This window comes from Octopus bimaculoides, chromosome 3 (assembly GCF_046866305.1).
Source record: "Octopus bimaculoides isolate indiv1 chromosome 3, ASM4686630v1, whole genome shotgun sequence".
NCBI classification, from domain to species: Eukaryota; Metazoa; Mollusca; class Cephalopoda; order Octopoda; family Octopodidae; genus Octopus; species Octopus bimaculoides.
Window position 1 is genome coordinate 33,012,089 of NC_142930.1, and position 14,605 is coordinate 33,026,693.

Below are 14,605 nucleotides of genomic sequence, written 5' to 3' on the forward strand. Positions count from 1 at the left end.
AATTTGTTTCCTTGAGTCTTATGGTTGCATTGGAAAGATATTCCAGAGCAGTCTATTGCTTGCCAAATCCCAAAAGGAACAAAAGCTAATGAAATCTGCATGTCTGTGGGATACTCAGCCATTTTGCATACTTATCATCATCCTTCAATCAACCTATGCTTGGTCGGAATGCCATTGACAATCCCATACTACATGGTCCTGCATTGCTGTGTTCAGATCTTTAATATCTAGCCTTGAGTCCCAAAATATAGTATTTGAAAATGCCAGTTTCCTGGAGAAAACACTTCCATAGGAATACCATAGGAGCAGGGATGAGATAACCTCTTTCTCTGCTCGATGACAGTGGCCATCAAATTGTAGCCATTTCTGCTTTAGCTTGAGGGATATTGATATCAGATTTCTGTAGATGTTACTAAGTGTTGAGTGTGATCTCCAACTGATGTTCTGTATCTTTCTGAGCTGGTTGGTGTATGTTCCATATAGTTTGCATACTAATTCAGTGAGTAGGTTGTTTATTTGATCAAACAACTGAATGCTCATATTTTGTTCTAAACAGTAGAGTTCATCATAGATATAAATCATTTCATCATCATTTTGATGTCCACTATTCCTTGCTTGTATGGCTCAGACAGAGTCTATTGTGGTAGATTTTCTATGGCTGCATGCGCCTCGTGTTGCCTAGCCTCATCTGTTTTCAAATAAAGTAATATTTTTCTATGGCCAGACATATTTTCACAGGACATTGGAAATGAATGACATCCCTTGTATGACTGACATTCATTTACAACTATGTAAAAAGAGGAAACACAATCACATGCGCGCATGCACACACACACACACGCACAAGGGTCTTCTTTCAGTTTCCCTCTACTAAATCCACTCACAAGGCTTTGGTCCGCCCAGGGCTATAGCAGAAGACACTTGCCCAAGGTACCATAGAACAGGACTGAACCTGAAACTATGTGGGTGGGATGCAAACTTCTTAACCACAGTCATGCCTGCACCTATATTTCTATGTATGTGTTTATATTTTTTCAATTATGGATAAATTAGTGACTGCACATCTATGTATATGTATTATATTGCATTGTTTATCATATGCATTTTGCCTTACATGAGTAAGTTTGTTTTTGTCTGTGTACTTGCATCGAATGTTTATATTTGTGCTGCTGCTGTTGCTGCTACTACTACTAATACTACACTAAGAAAGAATAAGTATTAAAAGTACTGTTTGAGAGACCTTTTAATAAAATGTTAAGTTCTCAAGTGAACCAACAGGAGTGCCTGATTATCTGTTGGTGTGTAGGGCGGAACATCAATTCATAAACAATTATGATATACTCTCCCAATTCAATGACTCAAAGTATTTATCCCTTGTCTAACCTTTACTGATCTATCTTTTACAGCAGTACAGTATTATGTGACACTTCAGATACATCCAACAGTTTGTGAGGGAGAGAGAAAGTCAGAGAGAGAGAGAGAGAGAGAGAGACTCCAAGTCACATAACTTCACTACTCACTACCAGCATTGTCTAACTAACTAGGTCACTTAAATAAACTTACTACTCGCAGTAGTTATATATATATATACATACATATATATATATATATATATATGTACAAAGATTAAGGATTCTGGTTAATGAAATTATGATTTTTTTCTTACTGTGAAAGTTTCTGTGACCCAAGACTGATGAAGAATATTTGGTTCAGCATCCATAACATAATTACATCCCTAGAGTTCTGGCACAGAAACTCTTTCACATTGCAACTAAGCTATGTTTATATAGGCTGAATTTAATTTCATTTAGCACAAAGAGAGACTATGTGAGAGGCATGGATTGGGTGATATGCAGTAAATGCAGACGATCTACTGGAAATGAAAAAGAATTAGTTTCTTAACATCTATCTAGATAAGCATATAAACTAAATTGGAGAAAGGTTCAGTGAAACTGGTTTTAGAAGGCAGCTAGGAATCAATAATATTGTTTAAGCCTTTTGATATCAACCCACCTGAAACCGTCTCTGGCTCTGGTACAAATGTCTTGTTTTCAAAAGTTCTGAATTAAAATCTTCCACCAAACCTTAGTCACTATTGATGTTCCTAACACTAGCTCAATGATAACTAAGTTATTTTACTAAATTCTTTGTTATATTTAAAATTAATTGAAAGAAACATAGAGCATCTCAACAGAAGTATGGTAATAAAAGGGTTAAAATTTGAAGGAACCCTAACCCTAATCCTAACTTAACTGATTAAGACCCTTTAGGCTCTGAGACTAACTTTGAACGTTTTAGTTTTCATAAGATGTTTTGAGCAGGATTTAAACATATAATATCTAAATTATTGATACATAGAAAAAGATTAGTTATTGATCTTTTTCGGCTTATTTAAGGACAAAGAGTATGTTTGGTGTAAAAAATTATTTTTGTGTGTGTGGTGAGGTATACAGCATGCTGTGTGGATAAAACAGACATGGCTGGGCTTCCCAACCTCAGGGTTTCAGGTTCAGTCTCACTGCATGAGTCCTTCAGCAAGTGTCTTCTGCTACAGCCTCAGATTTTGTTGAGGTAAATTTTCAACAAATTATCATCATCATCATCATCATCATTTAACATCCGCTTTCCATGGTCATCCCATAAGTTCTGTCTGATTTTACCTTTTTTAAAATAGTATTTTAGAATGTTTAATCATCATCATTTAATGTCCGCTTTCCATGCTAGCATGGGTTGGATGATTTGAATGGGGACTGGCGCACAAGATGGCTACACCAGACTCCAATCTGATCTGGCAGAGTTTCTACAACTGGATGCCCTTCCTAACGCCAACCACTCCGAGAGTGTACTGGGGGCTTTTTACGTGTCACTGGCTTGAGGGCCAGTCCAGCAGTACTGGCAACAGCCACACTCAAATGGTGTTTTTTACGTGCCACCTGCACAGGAGTCAGTCCAATGTTTTGTTCACATGCCACTGGCACAAGTGCCAGTAAGGTGAAGGTGGAAACGATCGCGCTCAAATGGTGCTTTTTATGTGCCACCGGCACAGAAGCGAGACCGTTGCTCTGGCAGTGATCTTGCTCAGATGGTGCTGTTAACGCTCCACTGGCACGGGTGCCAGTCATCAAATTTGGTTCAGTTTCGATCTCACATGCCCCAACAGGTCTACGCAAGCTGAGTTTAGTGTCCAATGAAGGAAGGTTAGCATGGGTGCCAGTCATCGAATTTGGTTCAATTTCGACTTCAATGGAATTAAAAATTATTTTTATGCATTTGTGTAGATTTAAACTAATTAAATATTATTTTACAGAATAATAGAATTAAAACTTCTTTGATTAAAACCCTTTCTAACATGGAAATATCCAAAGAGCATTTAAGGCACATAATGCTTTATGAGTACAAAAAAGGAAACACTGCAGCTGAAGTGACTCGAAACATACATTCAGTTTATGGGAAAGAATGCTTGAATGAAAGAAATTGCAGAAGATGGTTTGCCAAATTCAGAAGTGGAGATTTCAGCCATGAAGATGAAGATCGAACAGGATGTCCGGTTGAGTTTGATGATAAGCTCCTTGAGGCATTAGTTGAAGAAAATCCTGCATTATCAGTTGAAGAATTGGCAATAAAGCTTAGTTCAAAACCATACAACTGTTCGTCGTCATCTTCAACAACTTGGAAAGGTTCCTAAACTTGGAAAATGGGTGCCTCATGAATTGTCCAAAAGCAACCACAAAAAAAAGTTGACATCTGCTCTTCTCTCCATTCTCGCGAACTCATTTCACCCCTTTTAGGCAGACTTGTGACTGGTGACGAAAAATGGATCTTTTATTGAAATGTTAAACGTTGTAAACAGTGGCTTGGTAAAAGGGGAAAAGCTCAACCACAACCGAGAAGGGAACTTCATGGAAAAAAGTTTTTCTCTCTATCTGGTGGGATTGCAAAAGAGTAATTCACTTTGAATGGTTATCACCTAATCCAACAATCAATGCTCAAGTCTACTGTCAGCAATTAGAATGTTTGAACCAAGCTTTGAAGAAAAAAAGACCTGCTTTAGTGAATCGAAAAGGTGTAATGTTTCATCAGGACAATGCGCGGCCCCACACTGCAAAGATCACATCACAGAAGATCGAAGAGCTTGGTTGGGAAAAAATTCCTCATCCACCTTATTCTCCCGACCTTGCTCCTTCAGACTACCATTTGTTTCATAGTTTACAGAATCATTTGGGGACATAACTTTCGCAAACCAGGAGGAGGTTGAAACTGACATGTCAGAGTTCTTCGCTTTGAAACCAAAAGAGTTTTACATTGGTGGGATTAAAAAGTATGTAAATAGATGGAAGGAAGTCATAGATAATCAGGGAAAATACATTGATGATTAAATTTCAATTAAATATAGCATTTGATCACTTGTTTTCTTTATTCAAAATTTGGACAGAACTTATAGGATGACCTGATATATAGATAGACAGACAGACACGGCCAGTTTATGGGGTTACTTTATGGACGTGAAACCCTGGGTAACCCCATAAACCAGCCATATCTCATCATCATTTAACATTGTTGACCCTACATAATTTTTCCCCTATGTTCGGCAGCCAGGATTCTATATCTTTATTTATATACTCTACTGCTCTATAACTTAGAGTGTGCTTTTTTTTCATATTTATGATTTACTGATGATATATATATTACTTGGAAACATGAAGGGCATCTGGCTGTAGAAAATCTACCTCAACAAATTCTGCTTGATGCATGCATGGAAAAGTGGACGTTAAATGATGATGATGATGATGATGGTGAATAACAGCAACAACTAAGAGGAAGAACTATACAGTGTGTAGAAAGACTCCCTTTTGTACCCACCATAAAATCTTGTTTTTCTAAATATTACACAGTGGAAAATTGATTTCCTACCATGTCTTACAATAATTTATTTGGATTATAGTCACTCTCTTATATTATTGTGAAAAGTTGCTTTGTCATTGTTTTAGGTTGGGACTGAGAATAATTCTGAGGTGCTCTGAGTTACTTTGGAATTTTTTTTGTATTTGTTTTCCTTCCTCATTTTATAAGTAAAATTTTTTTGTCATGCCCACCATCATTTTGTGTAATTCAAATTAAATGTTTACTTCCCAGTTTTAGTTCTACTTTATGTTTTCTCATTTCAGTCAGACGTCCTAGTTTCCATCATTAATGTAACATTAGCCAACACCAGTAGTTGTAGTAGTAGTAGTTGCAACAGCAGTAGTAAAGATGATAATGTTCTCTATTATGCAGATAACTGTCAGTTTTAAGGTGAAAGAGGAAGTAAGTTGTAAACAGTAAAATGAAACAGTTCGATGTGAAATTAAAAAAGAAAAAATTGTTGCAGAAGCAATTTGCATGGCACCAGCCACAGGAATAGCAATTATTTCCACTATAGCACAAAGCCTCAGATTTGTGGAGAAAATGAACTGAGATTTTGTGATATTCCATTCATGTTTTTTCCCACTGACATTAGAGACACAACTGAAGATAGAGAGTTACATATGGAAAGTTCATTGATCAAATAAATATGACTTAGTACATTACCAGTATTTATAGGGAGAGATTATAGTCATTTCAGCAGAAAACATTATATTACTGATACTTCAGTAATTGAGACTGAAAAGGTAATATTTACTATGGTGGAATTTCAAGTTTGGAAGATAGTGAGGGCAGACAATAAAATAAACACCTTACTATTTCTCTGAGTTCAGTACATTGAACTGAAGCAATATTAAAAAATTCATTTTTGCTTAGGCAGGAGCATAATTTAATAAAAGAGGAATTATAGTTGGCTAAATTGAAAATTAATATATTACAAGTTTTTATATTATTGTTATGAAAGGCAAAGTTTATGTACAGCTTTGTTGCTTTATTATGTTATTTTCACTGTTGTAGTAGTAATAATTGTTGTAATTTCTTACACTGCTATGAAACCTTAGACACGTAAAATTAAGTATCTGGCCTACAGTAGAATATAAAATCATGACTTGGAACTTAGGATCAATTTCCTTATCCACTTGTTTGTTTACCTCTTAGTAGTAACAATAATTTCTTATTGCATGCATCTGTAATCAATAATGTCACTGGATATTTGTGGCTCATATAGAATTCCAATGGGCAATCTCTGTTTCATTGACGTGAACCAGTGATTGGTCTAAAATTATCCACTGTGTTCCTCTTGTAAGCTTTTATCCATGGGACAGTCCATCCAATCCTAGTAATTTGCCCTTCATATTGCTGCCCAGTATCTTCCATATTTCACATGCTGGCATCATCCCTTCACCTCACTTCACTTCTACTGAAAATTGTGGTAAACTGTCATGGTAAGTTCTAAAGACCACTGATTCCAGTTCACTCAACACTATTAAAGATAAACAGCACAGCAAGGAGCTACTGAAAAATCACACATGCTTGGAATTGAACACCACATATTCTCTGATTATGTGAACCAAAGAAAAGTTGCCAGACATTAAAGATGTATTTGCTAAGTGTTTAAAATGATCGTGTGTTAACCTAGAGAGCATAGGTTCAAATTCTATTATGATATAACAATCATATAAATCTCTGTGTTATAATAATGAAAATGGCTTTTTAATATTCATCTATTGAGAAATTAATGAGGTTACTTTGACGCAATTTGAAGTGAAATTTGTGAGCCACAAAAATGTTACATTACACCTCTTCTCATTTGAGATATCTGAAACACTGTGTCTCCTTTTCATTTGATCTGCTATTCACGAATTCTATGTAATGAAAGTTAAGTCTAGTAGTATTTGAATCTGTAACTTCAGATTTTGGGCTCCTTTGCCAACATACAGTTGCAAGATAAATCAAGGGAAATAATCATTACAATTACTAAGTTAAACATTAGAGGGAATTCCAATAGTAGGTATGGGAATTAAAGATTTGTTGCAGCACAATTCTTTAGTCATTGAAAATATGTAGAAAAGCAGAAATCAAGGTTAACAATTATGAAATAAGAATAAGAATTTTAGCATCCATGTTTTACTTTGAAAAGATGAACAAGAAATAAAAAGGGAAAAAGTAGAGAGAAAGCATTAACTTGTAGTTTTATCTCCCGTCTCTCCATAAATAATTAGTCTATACTTAAATCTTTGGAGTACATTGAGTCAGTAATTAACTTTAAATTTAGCAGCATTAAGCAGATGAGAGAAATCTCCCAGTGAATTCCATGGTAAATAACTGTCTTAGAAGTCCTGATGACTATTTCCAACTGCTAGGTGAAGTAAAGATGTTGAATGATATACTCTAATTAGATACATAATAAAATGTTTGAAGAGGACTGACTTGGGTGTTTCACCACTTTCCTTATAACTGCCTCTAAAAAAAGTAAGTAAATAAGATATTACTTATATGACTGATACAACGGAAACCAAAAAGGCAGTTCAGTAAAGGATCCACCTTATGGCATCATCATCATTTAACATCCACTTCCCATGCTGGCATGGGTTGGACAGTTTGACAGGAGCTGGCTAGGCAGAAGACTGCACCATGCTTTGCTGTCTTTTGTATGGTTTTTATGGTTGGATGCCCTTAACACCAATCACTCTGCAGAGTGGACTGGATGCTTTTTACATGGCACCAGCACAGGCAAGATCAGTTTTGGCATGGTTTTTTTACAGCTAGATGCCCTTCCAAATGCCAACCACTTTATAGTGTGGACTAGATGCTTTTTACATGGCACCAGTACTGACAGGGCCACCAAGTAACTTGCAAGCTAAAGATCCTTTGAGAAGAGATGTAGCATTGGAGGTGATCTTATGCCTGATGATGAAAGGTTAGTGACAGAGAGACAGAAACAGGTGTCTTGCTGTAGAGGAGATACATGGTTACCCGATCAGTAGATGAAACTTGACATTGAAAAAGGATATTTTAAATTTGTTGTCAATGGCAGATTCTGCCAAATCCTACTCAAAACTTAAATATAATAATCATACAAATGGCATCTTTCATCTGAAACACCTTAACCATTTCCTTACCAAACTTTTTTTTGTAGTTATATTATTATCCCTCTTTGCACCAATTTTGGTGGTAAAAGAATCCTATTTACTTATTAGAGTTCCTTGTATTCTATTTTATAGGAAAATCTGCCACTCTATATGAAACAGCAAACCCCGATTGGGCTCCAACTCTTCGACTTGGTCGTGATCGTGCAAAGGATTTCCAAGCTGGTTCTGTCCGCGGTAAGACAAAACGCAAAAGAAAATTGGATTCCAGCTCTGATGATACATTATTTGCTTTGTCTGTTTGCAATTCTGAATTGCAACAAAGATGTCAGCCTCTCACAAATGTTGGATCTGAATCTTACCGAAAAGCAGTTCACAAATTTCTTGAAACAAAAGAAGTTATGGATTTATTAATGCTTCCAGATGAAGTTTTTTCAAGTCAACCTCCTTGTGAGCCAATTCGGGGAGAAATTTACCTCATGAAAATTGATCCTTCACAGGAATCCAGTGACTGGACTAAAGATGGCTACTCTTGGTTAAGTTTAGGATCAAATGATTTAATCTTGAATCAGAGCCCTGCTCTGCGTCAAAGTACTTTTCGAATGTTAGTTAATGAGATTGAAACTTGTCTGCTAAAACATGTTTATCGTTCTTTTAATAATAACCAAAAAGTTGTCATTCATTATGTTACTGATGAAAGACTTAATAACAGTAAGTCTTATCCACATTCTATGGACATCACTGGAACTTCATCAGTGCCACAAACCCATTTAGGAATTACTCAGTATTACCACCAGCTAGTGGAAGATTGTAATGTTGACAGTCAGAAATCATCTGAGGCTCTCTGGGAGATGGCCCCCACCAACAAAGAGAAATCTGTAAGTTAATGATACTTCTTCTTTTTTTTTTTTTTTTTTTTTTACATTATTGCTTCACCAATATTAGATCAAATTACCTTATATTCTGGATTTTTATGTTAAGCTCTACATTCAGCCTGCTATACCAAGGTTTATTGAAGATCATTATTATCATCATTGTTTTATTACTGTAACATCTATTTTTTTCCATACTGGTATGCATTGAATAAGTCTCCAGTATTTCTCAACACAATTTTTGTCTTTATCCTGCATCATTTTATCTGTGAAGTTCACTAACTATCTCCTTCATTTTGTGTTCAAGTAGATGTTTATTGATATACATACAATCCTAAAAAATTAAATTAAATTCAGGAAAATAAATTGTTGTAGAAACGATTATTTATTGTCATTTAGAATTATTTTGACAATTTGGTCAAAAAAAAAAAATGGTCCAACAACACCCAATGTTAACATCCCACACCACACTGTAATTCTTGGTAAGTTCAGATGGTGTTCCATAGTAAAATGTGGATTTTCACAAGCCCAGTATGTGCAATTATGTCAGTTGACTGAACCATTTAACTTGAAGGGGGCCTCATCACTCCATAAGATTTTCTCTGGAAACATTGCATCCTCTGCGAATTTATTCAGATACCATTCGCAAAATTGAACTCTCCAATCAGGATCATCTTCATTGAGGGCTTGAATTAATGTTGGAACGTAACTTTTCCATTGAACTCGTTTCAACATCCAATGAACACTCGATTTTGGGATTCCTATCTCACGACTCAATTGTCTTACAGATTTTTGGGAGGATCGGGAAAGGGTTTCCATTAATTGGTTGTGTCTATTGGGGTTGGTGGATGTTCATGGTCTTCCAAAGCATTGCTTACTAATGTTCCGTTTATTGCTCTGATGCGAGCAATACTGTCGTATTGGTGGTGTCTTCTGAAACTGTATGTTAAATTGTCTTTCCACTTCCGTGACATTTTCGTGCTTCCAGTAGCACTTTAATATAATTTTTTTCCCTCAAACATCAGTTGTGCAGTTGCCATTGTGAAGGGTTGGTTGCATCTGAAATTAAAAAAAAAAACAATACATTAGTAATCGTTTGTCAAAGAGTGAGTACATCTTTTTGGGACACCCTGTATATTTGCTACTTTTCTTAATGCATTGCAATTATATTAGCTCAAATATCAATAGCACTTTGCTGCTGAAGCATTGGAATCTATCTTGGACATTTGCAAGACCTTTGTTTTTCTGATTTATGGTAACGGCCATCATCTCCAGAGCCAAATTTAAAATAATTTAAATGAGTCTCTTCTATAGCTCATCATCTGTACTCCTAGAAGATAATGTAAACTGCAAAATCTATCTTCATGAAAACTAAAATTGTCCCTTATCCTTAAATTTCTCTGGTACCTATGTTATTAACAATCTTTCAATCTAGATTACGTAGAATGCTATTAATTAAACTGAGAAGGGGAAAAAAAATCTCTCAAGCTGGCTGCATCTTCTTTTCAAACAGGTTTATATTTTGAAGATCCAGCTAACTGTAGTAAAGTTTGCTTGCCAACATAACATGGCAGTTCTGGTTTAGGACAAATGTTGCTGTAATTTAGCCCCAAGAGACAATGTCTCCAGCTGGCTATACGACACAATCTGTGTCCTTATATTTTTGAACAAGGAAATCTAGCACCCCCACTCAGCTCAAAACAATATCTGTGTATCGTGATATCTGGGTTATTTCCCTTCATCAGCACAGAAGAATTGTTCAGTTAGAGGTGTCGCTGCCAAATTCCCATTTGAAAACGCCACCTCTAGCCGAACAATTATTGTGCTGATGAAGGGAAATAACCCGGAAATTGTGATACACAAATATTGTTTTGAGCTGAGTGGGTGTGCTAGATTCCCTTGTTCAAAAATATAAGGTGCAGGTGTCACGTAAAATACACCATTTCGAGCGTGGCTGTTGCTAGTACCCGCCTGACTGGCCCTCGTGCCAGTGGCACGTAAGAGCACCCACTACACTCTTGGAGTGGTTGGCGTTAGGAAGGGCATCCAGCTGTAGAAAATCTGCCAAATCAGATTGGGGCCTGGTGTCGCCTCCTGGTCCACTAGTCCTCAGTCAAATCGTCCAACTCATGCTAGCATGGAAAGCGGACGTTAAACAACGATGATGATGATGATGATGATGATGACATGTTGTATAGCCAGCTGGAGACAATGTCTTCTGGGGCTAAATTACAGCAACAGTCGTCCTAAACCAGGACTGCCACGTTATATTGGCAAACAATCTTTACTACAAAGTACTGTTGCTAATTTTCTAATCCAGCTGTTCACATTTAGCTTGTTTACTTTAAACTTTTAATATTTATGAAAAATAAAATGCAAACATTTCATTTCTCGTCTCTTTCTGCATAAAGAATTGTTAGCTAGGTGTGCTAAATATATTTAAAAATAAATGATTGACAGTGTATAAAAACACAGATAGGTTGACTAAGCATTATTAAAGCCATATGGAAAATTATATTTGAATGTAGTATTTTAATTTAAATTATTAGTAGTCATCATCATTTTACATCAGCTCTCCATGCTGAATTGAATTGGATGGTCCAATACAATCCAACAAGTTGGAGGATTAAGTTGTGCTCCAGTCAATGATGTAGCTAATGGGGAACAAGGGGAGCACCCCCACCAGCACAGTTTTCAAAATTGATGCCTTTTTTATGTGCCCACTCCAACTGACATTAGGACCTGGCTCCAGTGTCTCAATCTAGGCACAGTTTCTACTGCTGGATGCCCTACCTAACACCAACCAATTTAAACAGTGTACTGAGTAATTTTTTCAGAGTACCACCACTAGTGAGGTCACTTAGCAATGTGCCAGTCTAAAGAGGCCCCACGAGTAAAAGGAGAATAGGAAAAAGAGATTGATTTTTAAGTAAGGTGATGAGAGTAGCGCAGAATGGAGGAATAGACTTATTGCTGTGAGAGGGTGCTATCAGCACTAGTAACTTGCAAGACGAAAAAGGAAAAGGAGTGTACTTGAGAGAGAGAGAGGGAGATGGCTACGGGTCACTCTTTGTCTTATGAGCTGGGTAGATATGCTTTGTTGTGGAGGTCTAATATGGCTAAAATATGTCCCTTGCTTTTCATCAGATTGCTAAAAAGACCAATTCTGCTCTCCCACTGCGTTTCTATATTTTCCAAACACTTCAATTGATTTTATTAAAGCTTACGGTTTTTAAGCTTTCACAAGAACTTTGCAATTGTAACAGAAAATGTAGTGCATCAAACAATATAAATGAGACAGAGTAGAGTTGAAATTTCCAAGCTATTAGGAACAGTTGTAGTTACAGTTATAAAATTTCTTAACTAGGTCTCCCTCTATTCTATTTCGGTCTAACGCTAGGGCCTTACTGTACCCAACCGATTCTGCTTTGATCGTTTTTTTGAGGGCATACCACCATTTGTTGTTGATGATGGCACCCGTTAATGCTCTCTTAACTAAAGTGTTAATCCGGTACCTGTAAGCCTGGCATGCCGTGAACGATGCGTTCAGCTGCCAGTAACCGGGACCCTGTCTATGTGTCTTATCTAAGTCAAGCGTACAAGTGACAAATTTGTGGTCTGTGTAGCTGACTATGTGGAATTGTGGACAACCTACTCTATCCTTATCCACTGTCCTACAGAATACCCTAAATACGATCTGGACGACCCGATGCGGTTACTCCATGTCCACGTTGGCACATTTGGGTGGTCCAGTCGGTACCTGTCAGACAGTTGGAAACGTCTGAGCAGGTCTTTGAGGCATTTGCATCCCTTTCTATTGCTACTGCTGCCTGCGTAGTCTAGATGCGTGTCCAGGGTAGCGTTCTAATCCCCCACCAAAAGTAAAGGTCGAGACGTTCCCAAGAAAACCTCTAGATGTCGATAGAAATCTGGCCGGCCTGTTAAGGATGGTGCATAAACTGCTATCAGTCGAAAAGCACACTCATTGCTGCCGTCGACATCCAAGACGACCAGCCTACCCTCCGGGTCTAGGAAAATTGCTCTTACTTTGAGGTCCAAACTCTTCCGAAGAAGCACCGCGGTGCCTCCTCCACCCATTCTCGGCAGACACGAAGAAAAATAAATGTTGAAATGTCCTCCGAACATGTGCTGGAGGGCCCGCGGGCTATGGAGTCTGGTCTCGCTGATGGCTATGATATGCAGATTTTGTGACTTGATGTCGTTTAACAGATACCTTTGTTTCCAAAGCGACCCCAAGCCACGTACATTTATACTGCCTATTTTAAGCATGATCCTATCAAAATTTGTGTTTTACACATGAAAGGAGAGAGAGTTACTTACTGTCCAAAAGTTCTTGGTTCTTCGCCTCACAGTCTTCTCTCAGAAGGTCTTTATATAGTTTTTTTGAGGAATATTTTTGGAATCTCCCTACTGCATCCGGGTAAAGAGATTTTAGTATGCTGTATGTGTTACGTGTTATGTGTATGATTTTGATGTGTTGTGGTGGTGTTGTGCGTGGGTGATTGCTTGTTTTCATGTCATTTTCTGTTATGTCGGTGTTTGACCTAATGTATTTCATTAGGTCTGGATTGTTTGTGTTTTCTGTGGATGTGTTGGTTTTGGGGCTGGTAAACCTCCCCGCTTTGTTTGTTTGTTTTTCCTTTTTTTCTTCTTCCCCCCCATGGCCACTTGCCAATCCTCTGTGTCATCTTCATCTGATGACATGTTGGAGGAATCGGAGGGTGGGAGGGGAAGGGTATTGGGGTCTATTTTTGTGTGTGTTGATTTTGTTGTTGGTGTTGTTTCGTGACAGTTGGGATGTGGTGTTTGGGTTTTTGGGGGTGGGGTGTGAGTCTTTGTTGTGTTCCCTTCTTCTTGTGGGGTTGTTGTTGTTGTTGGTGATGGTGCTGATTTTGGTCTTGGTGGTACTGGTGGTGGTGTTGTTTGGTTCGGCTAGCTTGCTGGCGTTTCTGCATTTCTTTGTACAGCTGCTTAACCAGTTGTGCATATGGCGGTGTGGGCAGTAATGCTGGTTTTTTTCTTTTGTTTTGGTTTTCTTGTGGTTGTTGTTGTTGTCTTTCTTCATCTTGTTGTTGATGTTGTTGTCTTTGCTCCTGGGCTACTGGGCATGTGCTTTGTAGATGAGTTTTGCTACTACAAACGTAGCAACTTGGCCTTCTGCCTTCGACGGCAACATGGAAACTGGAATCCTTTGTTAATTGGATTCTGTGAGGAATCTTCTCGTAATTGGCTGGATCAACTTGTACCAGGAGTTGAATTTCTTGGCCAATCCAGTTTTCATGGTACACGGCAGTAACTTCTAAAATATTTACTTCCTCCTCTATGTCGAGACACATGGCAGATACAAGCCATTTTTCCTCAATTTCAGGAGGCACATTTGATATTTTTATCTTTGCAACCCTACGACCAAGGTACGTAGGGATCATGAGCAGGTTCTCATGTTGCAATGGCTTTGTGGAGAGGTCCTTGGCTCGCTGTCGAATCTCACCTCGATTGTTGCGAACTTGGTTCCTCTCGTAATATAGGTTTTATAAGCCCATATGGGCCTTAAACACCTCTCAACCTTTTCCTGACTAAATTTTTCAAGAGTCTTCGTGTTTATCATTTTGTAGATAATGGTTTTGTTTTCGATGTTTTTTTTTAAGTCTGCGGGTGTCTGTAGATGGACTGTTATGTCTTTTTTGCATGCGAGTACTTCCTCTTTCGAGAAATTCAATATTT

The 14,605-nt window shown here is 37.6% G+C and overlaps 1 protein-coding gene and 1 long non-coding RNA gene across 3 annotated transcripts in view; one reads left to right on the top strand and one right to left on the bottom strand.

Annotated features, from left to right (window-relative positions):
- The window catches only part of LOC106872000 (uncharacterized), a 45,806-nt gene that overhangs the window by 14,881 nt on the left and 16,320 nt on the right, over positions 1-14,605 (top strand). For both annotated transcript variants that reach the window (XM_089348777.1, XM_014918797.3), the window contains exon 2: positions 8,127-8,869. In XM_089348777.1, coding sequence (XP_089204903.1) covers positions 8,393-8,869 — 477 coding nt within the window. In that variant the 5' untranslated portion in view covers positions 8,127-8,392. The remainder of the gene's footprint in view (positions 1-8,126; positions 8,870-14,605) is intronic.
- Positions 9,752-13,568, bottom strand: LOC128247341 (uncharacterized). The gene is made up of 2 exons (XR_016241007.1): positions 13,205-13,568; positions 9,752-9,922 (listed from the first exon to the last, which is right to left on the bottom strand). It is a non-coding gene; the product is annotated as an uncharacterized LOC128247341 (long non-coding RNA).